Raw genomic sequence first — 15416 nt, forward strand, 5'->3', positions numbered from 1 at the left:
AAAATTATTTTAATTTCCACAGTGCATCTTGAGATTGATGCAAACAGTCGAGCTTATTGTTTTTTCGTAAACTACTAATTCACAATAAAATCTCAATATAGTTACAAGTTAGAAACTCACACTGGCCGCATGAAATATACTTTTCTTCTGCCAAAGTGGCATTAGTGACAATGCAAATCGATCAATGATAAATTATAGTAATAAACAATAAAAATGATAAAAAAATTATAAGTTATTTCAGAAATGTAGGCTTAAACGGAGCCCACGTGGTTCAGCTACCAATGCCTGGACCACCAGACGTATGCTGTGGCAACACTACCAGCTGGATCGGAGTATGTACCATACTCTTGCTCACCACAACGACCGTGATCACCGGATATGTTCTGTAAGTTGGGCTCAAGTACGTTATTTAAGACCACTAACTCCTAGATTATCAATTCAAGCGACTGTAGATAATATGGTATACGGCAACTACTTAGTACAATGGCAAGTGGCAACCATTCGAAATCAATAGTTTCTAAAAAAAGCAGATCCGTGATGAACATGCTTATTAATGTAAAGAATTTAAAGTGTCCTGTCTTAATTTCTGGAAATTGCTTAGATTCCAATGATGTCTTTAAATTTCCATTTCCAATTCTTCTGTTCTTCGTGTTTTTGTACAATCTCTGCAACACAAGTTTCATATTGCGTTATATATAATATTCGAGGTTTCTTAGTTACATGTCCTGAAACGAATGGAATTCTTATGAATTAATGAATTTCTGCAATAGGGAGAGGAATTGTAGAACATTATAGATGTTTATAGATGAAATCGTTATACTTTCGTCATTGAGCGTTAAACGTTGTTACTTTTCTAGTATTTAATTTAATATTAGAAAAGTAGAAAAAACCGTAAATTAAGAAAATTATATCTATAAATCTAGAAGAAACTTCGTGAAAAGAAAAACAAATGTGATAAATATTAAATTAATCATGGCAACATTATTGGGAACAATCAAAAAACTGTCAAGTTATATTAAGTCAATTTAAAAAATAAGTCGTTACGATACAACTTGTTTATTTTCCTATGCATACATTTAAGTGTTATTGTTTATTATTAGTGAGGTTTGCATATAATATTTGAGAGTGATAGACTCATGGCCCCTTGTAGTGAATCAAATTAAAAGTGATATATAAATTAAATCTGTAATCATGGATGATACTCACGGCAACGGCTTATTAGATGCTACGGCTTCGTAAGTTTTTATTTCATAAATAAAATAAGATTAACTTTAGTCCCAAAGGACTTTCTATTATATTAAAGTATATTCTAAAATCGCCAACGATTTTTATACATTAATTTTAACTGTTTCATTTAGTCTTTTTTGTTTTTTCTTCACATTACTTTGTCTATTGAGTTCCTATTCTGTAAAGGCAAATCATTGTTGAATAGCCTATAAATAAAAGGAATTCTGTCAATTAGAAGCTACCTTATGTTTTTTTTTTTTAATTCAAATATAATGTAACAGTACCTACCGTATTTATTTGATGTTATAACTTCCATAATGTGTTTTTGTGTAAAATTGTAAACCTTCAAAAGTTATGTAGTTTACTACAACATACTTTGATATATATTTTAAATTTATCTTGTTTCTTAAAATTTGTCCAGGGTTTCAATTATTGCTTCCCTTGAACTGAAGGATTTGTTTTATTATTTAAATTAAATGTTTTAATTCCAGAAGAAAACGGAGATCATCCATATTGAAGAGCCAGCGTCCGCCACGTACGCCACTGACGGAGCTGGAACTCAATGTGGCCACACCACCCGACACCACCAAAAGCCGACGCGTCAGTTTCTCTCGGCGCACCGGCGTAGCGTAAGTGTCTTATTGTAGCAATTACCTTCTTATTTAAAATCTCTATTGGTGATTTTGATGCCATTCCAAGGTTTAATTTCATCTGAACACTTGGACTGAATACTTAAATTATAAATGTATGAGAGAAACCTGAGAACTGTACAATTTAAATGACAGTTAAAACTTTCACCTATGTTTTAATTGTACAGTTTCCCTGTTTAGTTCCAGACTCAAAAGCCATACCTTGTAAAAAATGTTTCACTTCACTATATTATTTTTGTGTCAATTTTTTATGTTCATTCATTATGAATGTTCTTAAAAAAAGGTATAAACACTCATTTCATATCATATAAATAATATAAATGTGGAAGTTATGATGGATGGATGGATGTTTGTTAGTGTTTGTAGCTTAAATGGCTAAATGGATGTCTGTGAAATTTGGCACAGATTTAGAGTATATTCTGGAAGAACACATAGGCTACTTTTTATCCCAGGAATAGTTACGGTTTCCATGGGATTCATTAATTTAGTTTTTTTAATGTTAACCGATCATTCTGCAATGACTCATCATATATTAATGAAATTTGGTACAGATATAAAACAAAATCTGGAGTACACATAGGATAAGGTTCATCCCCGAGAAATATCCGGTTTCTTTTTGTTATTTATATAGCTCTTATTAATATTATGATGAATAAACATAGAATAAAATTATTCTTTCAGAGAGTTTATAACTGATGAGGCAACAAACACATGGAAAACTATATATGTAGAGCAAAATAAATCAATGGAATCCTCTTTAAATGACTCTGCAAAGAATCCACCGAAACAAACAGTAGGACATTTGGGCAAGAGGATATTTGAACAGCAGTTCCAAGAAGAAGAATTTTACAACCTTGGTAATATTATAACCTCCAACAATCCTATAGCACAGGAATTAAACATGTCTTTACGAGGAAATCTAACTCAACAATTTGCTGCCCTAGAGAGAGATTTGGATGACAGAAATCTTGCAGCTCCTCAAACTAATTTTGAACTAAGTTCCCTCACAGACCATAAGAGTAAGATCTTTGTGGATGATCTGACAAATCCAACGCTGGGAGAAATGTCTAACAAAATCAATATTAATTTCTCATCTCTAGAACCTGTCGGCGCTGCTCAAGATAAGTGTTACGATTTAGATGAAATAGAAAAAGATTTATTAATACCACGATCTAATTCTAGTCAACGACCTTTTGGTACAATGACTAATGTTTCAGAACAAATTGAATTTGATATCAATATGAAACCTGTTGTGATGAACGACGAGTTTGACATGTCAATAACTGATACTGTTCGCAATCCACAAGTTGAAGAGGTATTACATAATTACCAGACCAAAAATGAAAAGAAACTAGACATAGACAACGATTGGACATTAGATAAAGAGAATATAGTTATGAATCCCTATGTAGCACCAAAAGAAAGCATCAATTTTGCTATTAATGAAGAACCCCAGCAACTATTAGTGTTTGATGGAAAAAGATTAACATTACAATCTGAACATAAAAATCCCTTTGAAGAAAATGAAAAAGAAAAAGATTTCAACAAAACTTTATTACCTAATGATATACCAGATCGACCTCAACAAAGAAAAACGATAGTTCTGAATTTGAATGATGATCTTCCCAATTTTATCGACGTGCCAGCTGCACCCGGTGTGTCCACAGCTGGGAAAAATATTACCACCAATAATGAACACCAAAAAAGAAATAAAGAAATCGACTTTTCCACCATCAATGTGATATCTAACAAAACAGACTTCACTAACTCACATAGAACCATAATTTACGACAGTGGTGACATAGCCAACATTTCGGTAACGCAAGCAATTATCACAAACATACTTTTAGAAAAAGAAAAGCGGAAGACGATTGTCTATGATAATGACGCTGGAGAGTTGTCTATGACTCAAGCTTTACCCTCGAATGTTTTAGCAGCGAGCAAATGTGTTCAACAAAATAAAACTGTTCTTTATGATGTTGATAACATTTCTATTACCCAAGCTGTGCCTATGAATCTATTGCTGCATAATAAATCGACTGCTACCAGCAAATCTGTAGGAACATCTCAGAGTGAATTCGACTTATCTTTTACTCAAGCTGTTCCACAAAACATGCTGATTACCAATAAATCAAATGAATCTAATAAAAGAAACACAATCGTTTTTGATAAAGAAAAAGCTGATATTTCAATAACTCGAGTTTTGCCATCGAATATACTTCTATCTGACATTAATAATGATAATCATAGTTCACAACAAAAAGCAGATGTACAAAATCTTTCTCAAATAATTAAGACTTCTTATAATCGAGAAATTCTCATAGACAAGTCTGATTCCGCACATGTGACATTACAAAGTAACACAACATTAGGTGACAAGAAAGGATCAAAAGATTATAATATGTCGGAAACTAAAATGCTCTCGTTAAATATTTTAGCAGACAATGATACAGAAGAGAAAACTGCGGAACACAGAGTAAGTGAAGAAAGAATGTCACGTAAGAGCGACAAATATATCAGCAATATGTCAATAACTGAAGCAGTACCTAATGACATACTAGTTGACAATCCTGTGATCGAAGAACAGACATGTGACGATGTTAAAGATTGCGACATATCAATGACACAAGCTATTCCATCGAATATTATTTTAGAACAAAAGGAAATTTCAGAACATAAAGCAATTATTTCCACACTAACATCTGCTGAAGCGGTGCCAAATAATATAAATACGATCAACGCCATGGACGATCTTAAAAACATCACAACTGCTGATCTTACAATATATGGAAAAAGTTTGCAGTACTCAGACAGACAATTACATCCAACTGTTTCTAATGTTGTTAAAGACATCATAGAGGAAGTCGCTCAGATACCTTCAGCAAGAATGGAACATTCCAGAAGCTATGCTGATATGTCCATGACGCAAGTATTACAACCTGATGAAGTAGGACATAAGAGTGTATCAAAAAGGGGAACCATAGTATTCAGCAACGATGAAATGGGCGACATATCGGTTACTCGTGCTATTCCAACAAATATATTGTTAAATGAAATAAAATCCAATAGAGATAACACATTATTAATATTTGAAAATGTAAATAACTATCCACTATCATCCGTATCTGCAAGCGAAGGTATGCTGACAAAGTCTGAAGAAAACGTGCCGTCAAAAATAAACACGTCATATGCGGATATCCTGGCGCCAACAGACTCCACTGTGAGTCATGGAAATCCAATTGATGATACGCACAAAAATACATTAGCATTAAGAACGTTACAGCAAGCCAAGGAGGAACTACAAAAGAGTATAGTAGAAAGCGATAATGCAAATAAAGATTTGTTACTAGACAACATCTACAACGATCACACAAAGCCGTTGTCCGACCACAATGAGACTTTACTTAATTCTATGAATTACATAGATTGTCTTGATCAAAAATTAGAAACACATAGTCTCAAATCAGCCACAGAGCACAAACATAAAGATGTTTTCGTATATCAAGCTGTAACAACACATAAAGTTTCAAAGCACCAAGGATTAAGAACCGAACAGGGTGATGTCAAAAGCGATAGAACTATAAATAGATACGAAGAGAATACGTCGAGAAAGTCAAACGCGGGTAAAGAAAGCGAAGTGAGTTTGTTAATACACGACGTGTCAAATTATACAGGAGAAACTAAAATGGCAGACGCCCAGCCATCGGAACAAAAACATAAAACGTCAATACTAGCTGAACTGTTGAACATGTCAGGCGAATCCTTGAATATGTCACTTGATGGTGTGGATGATAAAAATGTAATGGTAGGTCTAGAATCAGAACTGGCCTTTCAAAATTTCGCCGAAGAACATGTAAAAGAAGAACCGAAAATAGAGCCGGCAAAATCTATCGAGAGCACACCAGAGGAATCAAATAATACTTCTTCTTTGAAGGAAGATGTACCTAAGCAACCCAGTTATATTGCAGATCAGAAAGAAGTTCGTAGTTGCATTATACAAGCAGAAAATATTCATCGACCGCCAGTAAGTTTGGGTTACGAACAAGAAAATGAACCACCGAATAAAGAGGAGATTGTAAGTTCTCATTCTGACACCAAAATTGATGAAAATAACGCGAAAGAACTCGAGAACGAAAACGATGCCGAGGATAAATGTGTAAAAGAGGCCGATGATACTAAAGAACTGCTGGAAATGTTGACGGATTTCACAGATAAAACTATACCCAGCCAACAGGAGCTCGATGCAAGTAAATCGTCAAAAGAAATCATAGATGTTCCCATTGAAATGCAAGAAAAATCTGACGGAGATACCAGTGACAGTAAAGAAAGTTGTGATAAACTGCAGAATGATATCGAAATAAAACAGCTGCAGCCTTCGCAAGAAGCGATGGAAGGCATCGAAAGTGAAAACTATTTCACTAACGATGCAACAGTCGAGGACGCAGATGATGTCATGTATGAAGAGGTCAATCTGCGTCGCAAGTCAGGTCACGTGAGCAGGGACGTCGTCAAGACATTGCAATTTGACGAATCCAATGATGAAATTAAATGCAACTCCAATTCAATTCTATTAAAAAAGACGGCTCCGGTCGATATCTCGAGCTCGAAAGACAGCAAAGCAAAAGTCATTCCCACTTTCTTGAATGATGTTTCCGACGACCTCAAGTCTCTGATGCAGGATCTAGTGAAGCCATCCGCGGATCTGATGCCCTACCACGTGCCCGGAGTCGACAGGTTAAATAAGAAATCCACTACGACCGTTAACAAAGAGTTGCAGACGAACATAATCACATCCAGTCAAATAGACATCATCGACATTAATTCCTACCCCGTATCGGAATCTAACATAATACTAACTCGCCGTCACGAGGACGACGATGTTGAACATACGGCTACCGACGCCGCCACTTCCGCCGACTCCGAGGTTGACTACTTTGTAGAAAGCGACATAAAGAAACCCGGTACTAAACAGGTTTTGATATTTGATCATAAGAATCCTTTAAATAATGTCATATTATGTCCATCGGGTAAGACGGATATACACAGATATTCCCCCAAAAAATCTGACCTACAGCCGCACGGCATATCACCCAACAAAAACAATCTGAAAAGTTCGCCGCGGGCCTCCTTTTTAGAGGAAACATTAAAAGAGGATATGGAAATTCAAAGAATTTCCACTCAATACAATATCGACACTAAACCTGTTCGCTTTGGTAAACAATACAATGGTAGAATATGTGAAGACTTGGAGGAACCGATCGAAGATAGAGATATTTTATTGGCAATGAATAGTCGGAAAAATATTACAACTACCGAGGTCAATACTTTGATAGCCATGAAATGCAACAAAGACCTCCTGCAAGCGAGCTCGTCTCTGACACTAATCGACGAGGAAACATCTAATGCTAAATCTAAGTCGCCGGCCAAGTCGCCGAAAACGTCGCCCGTCAAAGTTATATTCAAACTGAACGATGCAGAGGACGAAACTGTTGAATCAAGTTTCGAGTCGAGCGACGCGGAGTCCACCAGAGCGCAGAAGAGGAACTATAACCGTGCCAAGTACGACCAGTACAAAGTGTGCTCCGCCGACGTGACGCCCAGACCTCTCACCAAGATGCAGAAATTGTCCTCGAGTCCGAGATATACAGTCCAAAACTATAGAACGGAATCAAATAAATCTTTCGATAAACCGTTTAAGAACGAGCCGACCAAGAGATTTGCCAAATCGAACCTTCTAAGTAGTACCAAACCTAAGGTGAGAACAACGACAATAGTACAGCACGTCACGGTGTGTAAATTGAACGCCGAAGAAAAAGAAAAACTTCTACTCCCAAGTAACGATTTAGGATCGAGCTCCTGCAGTACGTTGAAGACCGAGACGATATCGCGCAAAGATCTGAAGGACTGCACGAGCACGGAGCTGACGTCCTTCACTAGCAGTAACGCGATGAAAGAGATGGAGTATATGCCGAGCTTGGTTACGGTGTCGGGCTCGCAGGAGACGCTCCACACCGACACCGACGACTGCAGCGACCTCATGAGCCACATCGAGTCGCTCTCCTTCTTGGGGTAAGTGTTGAGCAACACTGTCGCCGCGGCGAGCAGCACGTGTGTCTGCATGTAGCGATGTATGCGTCTGTCCAGCAGCCGGGAGTGCGAGTGCGAGGGGTGCGAGCCGGACGCGTGGCGCTTCCTTCTGCTGCGCCGGCGGCTGCGGCTGACGGTGCGCGTCTTGCGTGACGTCACTGACCTGCCGCCTCCAGCGCCCCCAGCGCCCTCCGCACCCGTCATCAGCATCACCATAGAGCCAGTGCATCAAGGTAATATTTACCAATATCCCACCTAAACAAATGCTACGCTATTTTTAGAGTTATTTTTATTAAGTTCATTAATAACAGACAATACATAATACATATGACGCCAAATACAACCAAACATTTTTAAGTATACTTTATTACTATAAAAACATACCTGTATAGATTTTTTTAATATAATGTGATTTAGTGGCGAAATTTAAAAGGTGTATTTTTTAAAATTCCCTCTAAATTCTAAAACGGTATTGGTCGAACGTGATAAATGAATTGAATGAAATGGGACGATTGACGTCACGTGTCTCTAGCAAACCCCTGTTGCGTTTTGGCCTCACGAAAATGGTCGTAGTTTTATTTCATTTTTTATAGCTTAATGGTTGAATATTAATGGGTCAATATTTTTTTCTAGTTATACAAGTAGAAACGTTTAATAAAAATACAGTCATATTCTCTTTTAGATATTGCTACGTCATAATTTCATCGTATTTGCAGAGTCTGATGCGGTGGCGTGTGCTAGCGTGCGGTTGGCTTGCGAGGCGATGCGGTACGAGTGCGTGCGCAGCGGCGGCGGGCGCGAGGCGGCGGAGGGCGCGGCGGAGGGTGCGGCGGGCGGCGGGCGCGGCGTGGGCGCGCTGCTGCGTCGCTGTGTGGGCGTGTCGCGCGCCGCCGCTCGCTGGGCGCGCCTGATGGCCGACGCACGCGCCCACCTCGCCTTCTCACTGGCGCACTGCGGCAAGATACTGCTCACTGTGAGTCACGGCACTCATCATCATCAACCTGCCCTTATCCCTTACGGAGGGTCGACAGTATATGCTGCTCTTCCATACATCTATAAATAAATCCACTCCTTTCTTTCATACAATCCATCCATACTTTCTTCGGTCACGTCACTCATCAGCAATGATCACTAGATTAAAACATACGTGATGTGTGTGTTGTGTAGGTGGCGAACTTCCACATGCGGCGCGTGTGGCAAGTGACGCTGCGTATAGAGCTGGTGGTGGAGGACGCACGCGAGCTGGCGTGGCCGCGCGCCAGTCACGTGACGGTGCGCGAGGTGACGCCGGGTGCGGGGGGCGCGGGGAGCGCGGGGGGCACGCCCGCCGGCGACGACCCCGCCGTGCCCCCGCACGCGCCCGACCTGCGCCGCGTGCTGGCTCGCGTGCCCCACGACTGGGGACACGTGCCTAGGACCATATGGTGGGTATAAACCAAATGATACGATCTAATTATAAAATTGAATTGTAGCTTAAAGGGCGTTACTGATTTTGAATAGTGTTAGAATCGTCACTTCCCTAGGATAACAATTTCGAAAACAGTTATATTTTTATTACTTAAAAAATTTGCAAATTTCGATTAAAATATTGTCTTTTATTTCAGGAAAATCTTCAGACATCTCAAAAACAAAACGGAGGATGATGAACTTTTCTGGCTACCTCAGAGTCGATAACATTTTCCACAATCAAATTGTTGGATAGACTGATTCAAGAAATACGTGTCTTCTTTATAAAGTTTGTTTTGGATAACATTCAAAAAACAATGTCAGTTTTGTACGAATATAGATACATTTTTGAAATATCCATATAAATATATTAAAATAAGGATCAATAGTAGTTTAATTTCATATAATTTAAGTTACATTAATTCAAGCGAAGTGTCGCTTTTAAGCATCATTTGCATTTTAAATTTTTGTATGTATTGAAATAACTCAAAAACTACAGGATCGATTTAAAAAATTCTTTCACCATTAGAAAGGAAATTTATCTGTGAGTAACATAAGCTGTATTTTATTATTACTAATGTTGAGGAACTATTAATAAATAACGTATTTCTGGACCAGTGCTTTGAAAAATCACAATATTTTAACTTTTCTTGGATTAAGCTGCGTATACCGTTAGAGATATATAAAAATGATATATGACAGAATTGTAGATCTCAAAATGTTCTACAGAAAAGTCCGCGATAGCATATATCTATCTTTAAAGGTTTTCTTATAACAACCACTTTTTGTTTACAAAATAAATTAAAAACCGTACGCAAATTGCGGCGTTCTTTTATTGGTTTCAATATTAATCCTTATCCAAATAAATTGGACAAATAGTATGAAGATATCGCGAACACAAACAAAAAGGGTACCCGAAAAATTAGTGCACAAACCACGGGGCTTAGAAATTTGAAATCTTGCATCAGTAGATTACTGTTATTATACTTTAGGTAATAGGTTGAAAAAAGGAGCGAACGTAAATTTTAAACTTTCAAACTCCACGCGGACGAAGTCGTGGGCAACAGGTAGTCTGACATATAAATGATCTCTCGATCGAAGATCCTGATTAAAATATAATTTTAACCTGCCGTAAGTGTAATGTGTGCAGAAATCAGTTTGGTATTTAACCAGAAGCGACAGTTTCAATATATTGGGGGTGAAGCTGTAATAAAAATCATACATAAATTACAATCTATTGTAATTTAATTAATAGTTGAAGTGCCATCTATTATCAAGAAGTTGACATTTTTAATTTTACCAAAAGGGTACTCAAGTCCTGCAAAGAGCCACCTGTTGACAAAAAGTTAAATTATTAATTGGTCACTTCTTGACAATAGATGGCACTTGTGTGTTCTGAAAGCGCCATCTATTGATGAAAGAAAAAATTGAAAAGCAATTCAAAATTCCTGCTTTTGCTATCCGCCGAGAGATGGCAGAAAATAAAAAACTTTACGATTGTAATATCTAATGTTTTCATCTGGGGTCTTGAGATATTAAAGAAAAAAGTAAATCACGTTTTACTAAATTTGTTTATTTTTATTTAAATCAAGTAATTTTGTGTTCTTGGCTCCTTGCCTCCACTTATTATTGACGAAGCGCCTTGACGATGCTATCTCTACAACGGGCTGAGTACTGAGTGCGTTCCCCAGACCGCAGATCGCTTCGTACACGTTGCACGGACGAACTATCTGCAAATAGATTTTTTTCGGTTAGATGAAAAAAATATGAACAGTAAATAAATATTCCCGTACTCACTCTGCCGAAGACGACGTTGTTTAGGTCGAACTGCGGCAGAGGTTTGAAAGTGATGTTGAATATCCCGCACACCTCGTTGTTGCGTGTCACCGGCATCGACAGCAGACCTGAAAACAAGACGAGTTGCTTGCTATTAAGTTAATAATTCGCATGTTTGAGTTCATAAAACAAAGATCGAAGGATCAGTGTGTCAGTTGTACAAGAGCAGTACCTGGCATGGAGTGCGGGAAGTGATAGTTCTCCGCGGGCTGCGGGGCGCGCCGGCCGCGCTGCAGGTAGCAGCCGCCGCCGCAGTCGCGCGCCACGTCCCCGCCGCGCCAGAACAGCCCCGGCACCTTCCTACTCACACATACATGGTACAAGCCTATCTTGGGAATGAAATTTAAAGCTAATACAAATAGGTAAATAAGGGAAAATAAAAGTAAAAATAATAAATATAAAAAAATATATTCTACCAAATAAAATGTTTATAAAGTAAATATTTCAAAAGTAGTAATCAACGGCGCTGCCTGGAGGTGGAGGGCGCGGCGGGCGCGGCGGACTGCGGCGGCCGCTCGTTGGAGAACTGGTTGACGGCGAGGCAGTACTTCTCCGAGTGGTAGGTGCGCGATATCTGCGACAGCAGCGGGCTGCCGTGCGGCGAGTTGAGCCAGAGCGCGGCGCTGCCAGTCTGGCCCACCATCGCTATGAATGCGATCAGCATGCGCGTGTTCAGCAGTCCGCGCTGGATCTGCGGCTGCTTGAGCAGCGTCTGCAGGATGAGGCCATCGGGCAGCCCGCTCACCAACTCGAACACGCTCGAGCCGCGCTCGCCGATCAGCCAGGACGCGGCTGCGGGCACGTTGCTGCCGGTGCAGCGCAGCGCCTCGTCCGCCTCCTCCGCCGTGAAGCCGAGCTCGTTGAGCGCCGCGAGCGCCTCTGCGTTGGGCGGCTCTGCTATCTTGAGCCTCCAGGCGCGGAACTTCTCGAGGAAGCGCTGAAGGTGCGCGGCGCGTCGGAAAGGCCCCTCCGGCTCGCCTGTGGCGGGGGCGCGCGCCTCCTGCTGCGGCAGATTGAGCCGCGCCGCAATCTCCTGCGGCGTGATGACCTGCGCGTCGAGGTCGCGCGCGCGCTGCGGCTCATCGAGTGCAGCGGAGAGCTGCGCCAGCGTCAGTTCGTAGTTCCTTCCGGCGGCGGCGAGCCGGGCGCCCGCCTCGATCAGAGAGATGAGGATTTTGCGCAGCTCGTAGGTGAGCTCGTTGGTGGAGAGCAGCGCCTGCAGGTTGGGCTGGCGCAAGGTACTGTGCGGCGGTGGCAGCGAGGCGGTGGCGGCGGCGATGGCGGTCTGCTGCGGCGCGCGCACGGCGCCCAGGTCCCACAGATTGCCGGCCTCGGGCACGCGCCGCTCTATCAGCAACAGCTCCTCCTGCATGGCCACCTGCTCCTGCGCCAGCGTCAGGAAGTCGTGCAGGGTGGTTGTGTCGTACACTCGGATCAGCTTGTAGCGGCTCGCGCCGTGCTCGCCGTTCGGGTAAAAGTAGTCGATGGCTCGATTCTTCACATCTTCTATGAGAGTCTCGTCGACGAAGGACGCGCTGAACGTGTGACCCTCCGGACTTATGATCTTCAGAAGGATCTCGGTGCCGAGTATAGTGGTTCCTGACACCAGCATTGTGTTCTATATTTCCTCTCCTCTCACATCAATCACACCCGTGTACATCAATAGAAGAAATAAAATGATGCTCGTAAAGAATGCTGTAAGACACCAAACAAGCTTTACCATTATTTTACTACATTTTCGTGTTAGCTCTCGGCGTCAAATGAATTATTGTCAAAATGTTTTGAAACAAAAGGAGTTTGTTTATTGCATCAAAGAGGTGTTATAATACCCGATTAATCAAAGATTTGTGTTGTTATAAAAATGTCTCTTACTCGAATACCGTAGTATTATAGTAGTTGTGATTCAAATATTTATTAGAATAAACTCTTGAATAAACAGGTAGATGGGAAAAGACGTTTATAAGCTATGTTAGGCTACGTAGGTATAAGGTATTACCTAAAGAAGCAAGTCCCTATGTACCCGAAGCCAGTATCTCCATCTAGTAACTCGAGGAACAGTTTGCAAGTTTCGGGGCACACCTCTTCGAAAAGTTCTACTTTCAGCTCGCCGATTACTGCACCGCCTCGAAACCGTACACTTAAATATACCCTAATATAATAAGAAAAGTTTATTTTCTTACTAGAAGAGGTAACTACTATATTTTTAAGAATAACATAAAAATTTCGTACGTCTATGGTTTAATGATTTTTATATAGAGAACAGAGTTAATTTTGACAGCATTCTCTTTGGTCTTTAGGGATGTAAGAAATATCGACAATAACATTGTTTTAAAATCGATTTTGTTTTTATCGATTCTTTTTTTTTAATAAAGTGGTAATATTGTACCACTGTACCAGTGAGATTGTACCAAATTACCTCTGTCGTCTAACACCTGGTGGTTTTAAAAAGGCAGCATCTTCAATTAACTCTCGTGGCACTGGAGGGAAGAGAACAAACTTGTTGACCGCTTTGTAAAGAATTTCTCGCCGGTTGCGCTGCCAGTCCCGTTCCAACTCCGCTGTTGTTGCTATTCGAGGGATCTTGACATTGAGAAATAACATGTATAAAATGTTTTGACGTTAGGCGTTTTTTTTTCCATCAAAGACAATGTGAGAATGAATTTTGTTATTGTACAGGCTACTAAGTTAATTACATTTTATTTCAAAATGAGCGTCTGTGGCCAGCCACAGCCAGCTTTAGTTGTATAAACTTACAGCATTGACTAATCGCGAGTACAAAGCCTTATTATCCCTTTGCACTCGCTTGTAGAAGTTCACCCGGCTGTCGTAGTAAATATTGGTGTAGTGGAGGCGTTTTGTCCAATAATTGTCTATTTTACCCTATTAGGAAATAATTAATAAAATCATAACCGTTTTTATCTTTAAGAGTGTATTTTAGTTCAGTTTTAACTACTCGATACGTTATTGTAAGGCTAAGAGGAATAAAGCGTTTTTTTTTTCATGAAGTTGTTTTACTCGATTGATATTCTTTAAAAAAATTACTAACTCGATTAAAATGCGTCTTTTTGATAGCCATCACTAGCCGCGTGTTTTCTAGCGTCACATCGCGGAGGTTGCGCCGCCATTTTGGCAAATTTCGCGGCATAATTCGTGTATCATAACTCGGTGGCGCGCTATCCACAGCTGCTTTTACATGTTTGTACTGTAATATTTTTATATTTAATGTGAATTATCATATTTTAAATAGCCTTAAGTAATAAAAAATGTACAAATGTCCTTAACCTGTTCTATAATTAAAAAACTGTAGTATAGTGTATTTAAATAAGATAGATTAGTTTGATAAATGATGCATATGAAGTATCGAATTTAATTTGATTGAACGCAAATGCCATACTTAATAGACAGGTTTCGTAGTGACCCACAAACACGTATAGCGAACAATTTTGAACTACCGATATTCGGTTGAAATCATTTTCGAACTCGACTAAAATTATTATTTACTTATTAACTAATTTAGAGGACAATTCTAGTATTTATTATAGTGTAGAGAATTTAGCAATGACAGAAATAATAGCGAAATCCAATTCGATTACGTACGGCTGTAGTAGCAATAAACATTTATTTACTCTCATTATTTGTTATGGTCATTATTAATTTGAGAAAACTGTGCTTTTTTTAAAATTCATAAGCAATAACTATCTATAAATCTATCGATTCCAACTTCTATAAGAATAAAAATCGAAAATCGATAAGATTCATGACTGATTTTACACAACATCCCCCCTAAATTTGAAGTGAATTGTCAAACTATTCTAAATTATTTAGACACACTAGAGTTACATAGAATTATTATCAAAAAACAAGTTTCCGAGAACCGCCGGCTACTATTTTTTTAACTAGTGAACTTTGAGCATCACTGATTTATGAACATATCACTCACCTTGTCAATAACCTTTCTCTTGCGTTTAGGAATCTGGTCAATTTCAGGCGGAGGCGACGCGTACTTTTTAGTCACGGACTCTACCGACTTTGCTTTATTCAGAATAGCACCAATAAGCGTCATATTACACAATAATATAGAAATAAAAGTAAATAATCAGCCAAATGTTAAATAGATTGCTGTAATAATCTATGTGGCCCTGAATTTTATTAAATTTTTCAATCGATTAT

General features: G+C 39.4%; 3 protein-coding genes across 5 annotated transcripts; 1 reads left to right on the plus strand and 2 right to left on the minus strand.

Annotated features, from left to right (window-relative positions):
* Window positions 1-160: 160 nt before the first annotated feature.
* Window positions 161-9645, plus strand: LOC106109552. 3 transcript variants are annotated; one of them, XM_013291102.1, is made up of 7 exons: window positions 161-385; window positions 1719-1856; window positions 2559-7946; window positions 8022-8197; window positions 8681-8937; window positions 9132-9388; window positions 9569-9645. In XM_013291102.1, exons 1-7 carry the CDS (start codon window positions 282-284, stop codon window positions 9636-9638), a joined length of 6390 nt encoding a protein of 2129 aa, XP_013146556.1. In that variant the 5' UTR covers window positions 161-281; the 3' UTR covers window positions 9639-9645. The 3 variants fall into 3 exon arrangements, with proteins under 3 accessions (XP_013146556.1, XP_013146557.1, XP_013146558.1); XM_013291103.1 differs by having other exon boundaries at window positions 8025-8197; XM_013291104.1 differs by lacking the exon at window positions 161-385 and adding an exon at window positions 1051-1235.
* A 1038-nt stretch (window positions 9646-10683) lies between these two features.
* On the minus strand, window positions 10684-15412 carry LOC106109540. The gene is made up of 10 exons (XM_013291076.1): window positions 15164-15412; window positions 14727-14730; window positions 14293-14448; window positions 14001-14126; window positions 13663-13826; window positions 13243-13395; window positions 11419-11546; window positions 11204-11314; window positions 10978-11136; window positions 10684-10742 (listed from the first exon to the last, which is right to left on the minus strand). Exons 1-10 carry the CDS (start codon window positions 15307-15309, stop codon window positions 10684-10686), a joined length of 1206 nt encoding a protein of 401 aa, XP_013146530.1. The 5' UTR covers window positions 15310-15412.
* On the minus strand, window positions 11636-13117 carry LOC106109539 (ubiquitin-associated domain-containing protein 1). The gene has a single exon (XM_013291075.1). The coding sequence runs from the start codon at window positions 12856-12858 to the stop codon at window positions 11704-11706; it is 1155 nt and encodes a 384-aa protein (XP_013146529.1). The 5' UTR covers window positions 12859-13117; the 3' UTR covers window positions 11636-11703.
* Window positions 15413-15416: the final 4 nt, after the last annotated feature.

The sequence above is a fragment of the Papilio polytes genome, unplaced genomic scaffold (genome assembly GCF_000836215.1).
Source record: "Papilio polytes unplaced genomic scaffold, Ppol_1.0 DF821189.1, whole genome shotgun sequence".
Lineage (NCBI taxonomy): Eukaryota > Metazoa > Arthropoda > Insecta > Lepidoptera > Papilionidae > Papilio > Papilio polytes.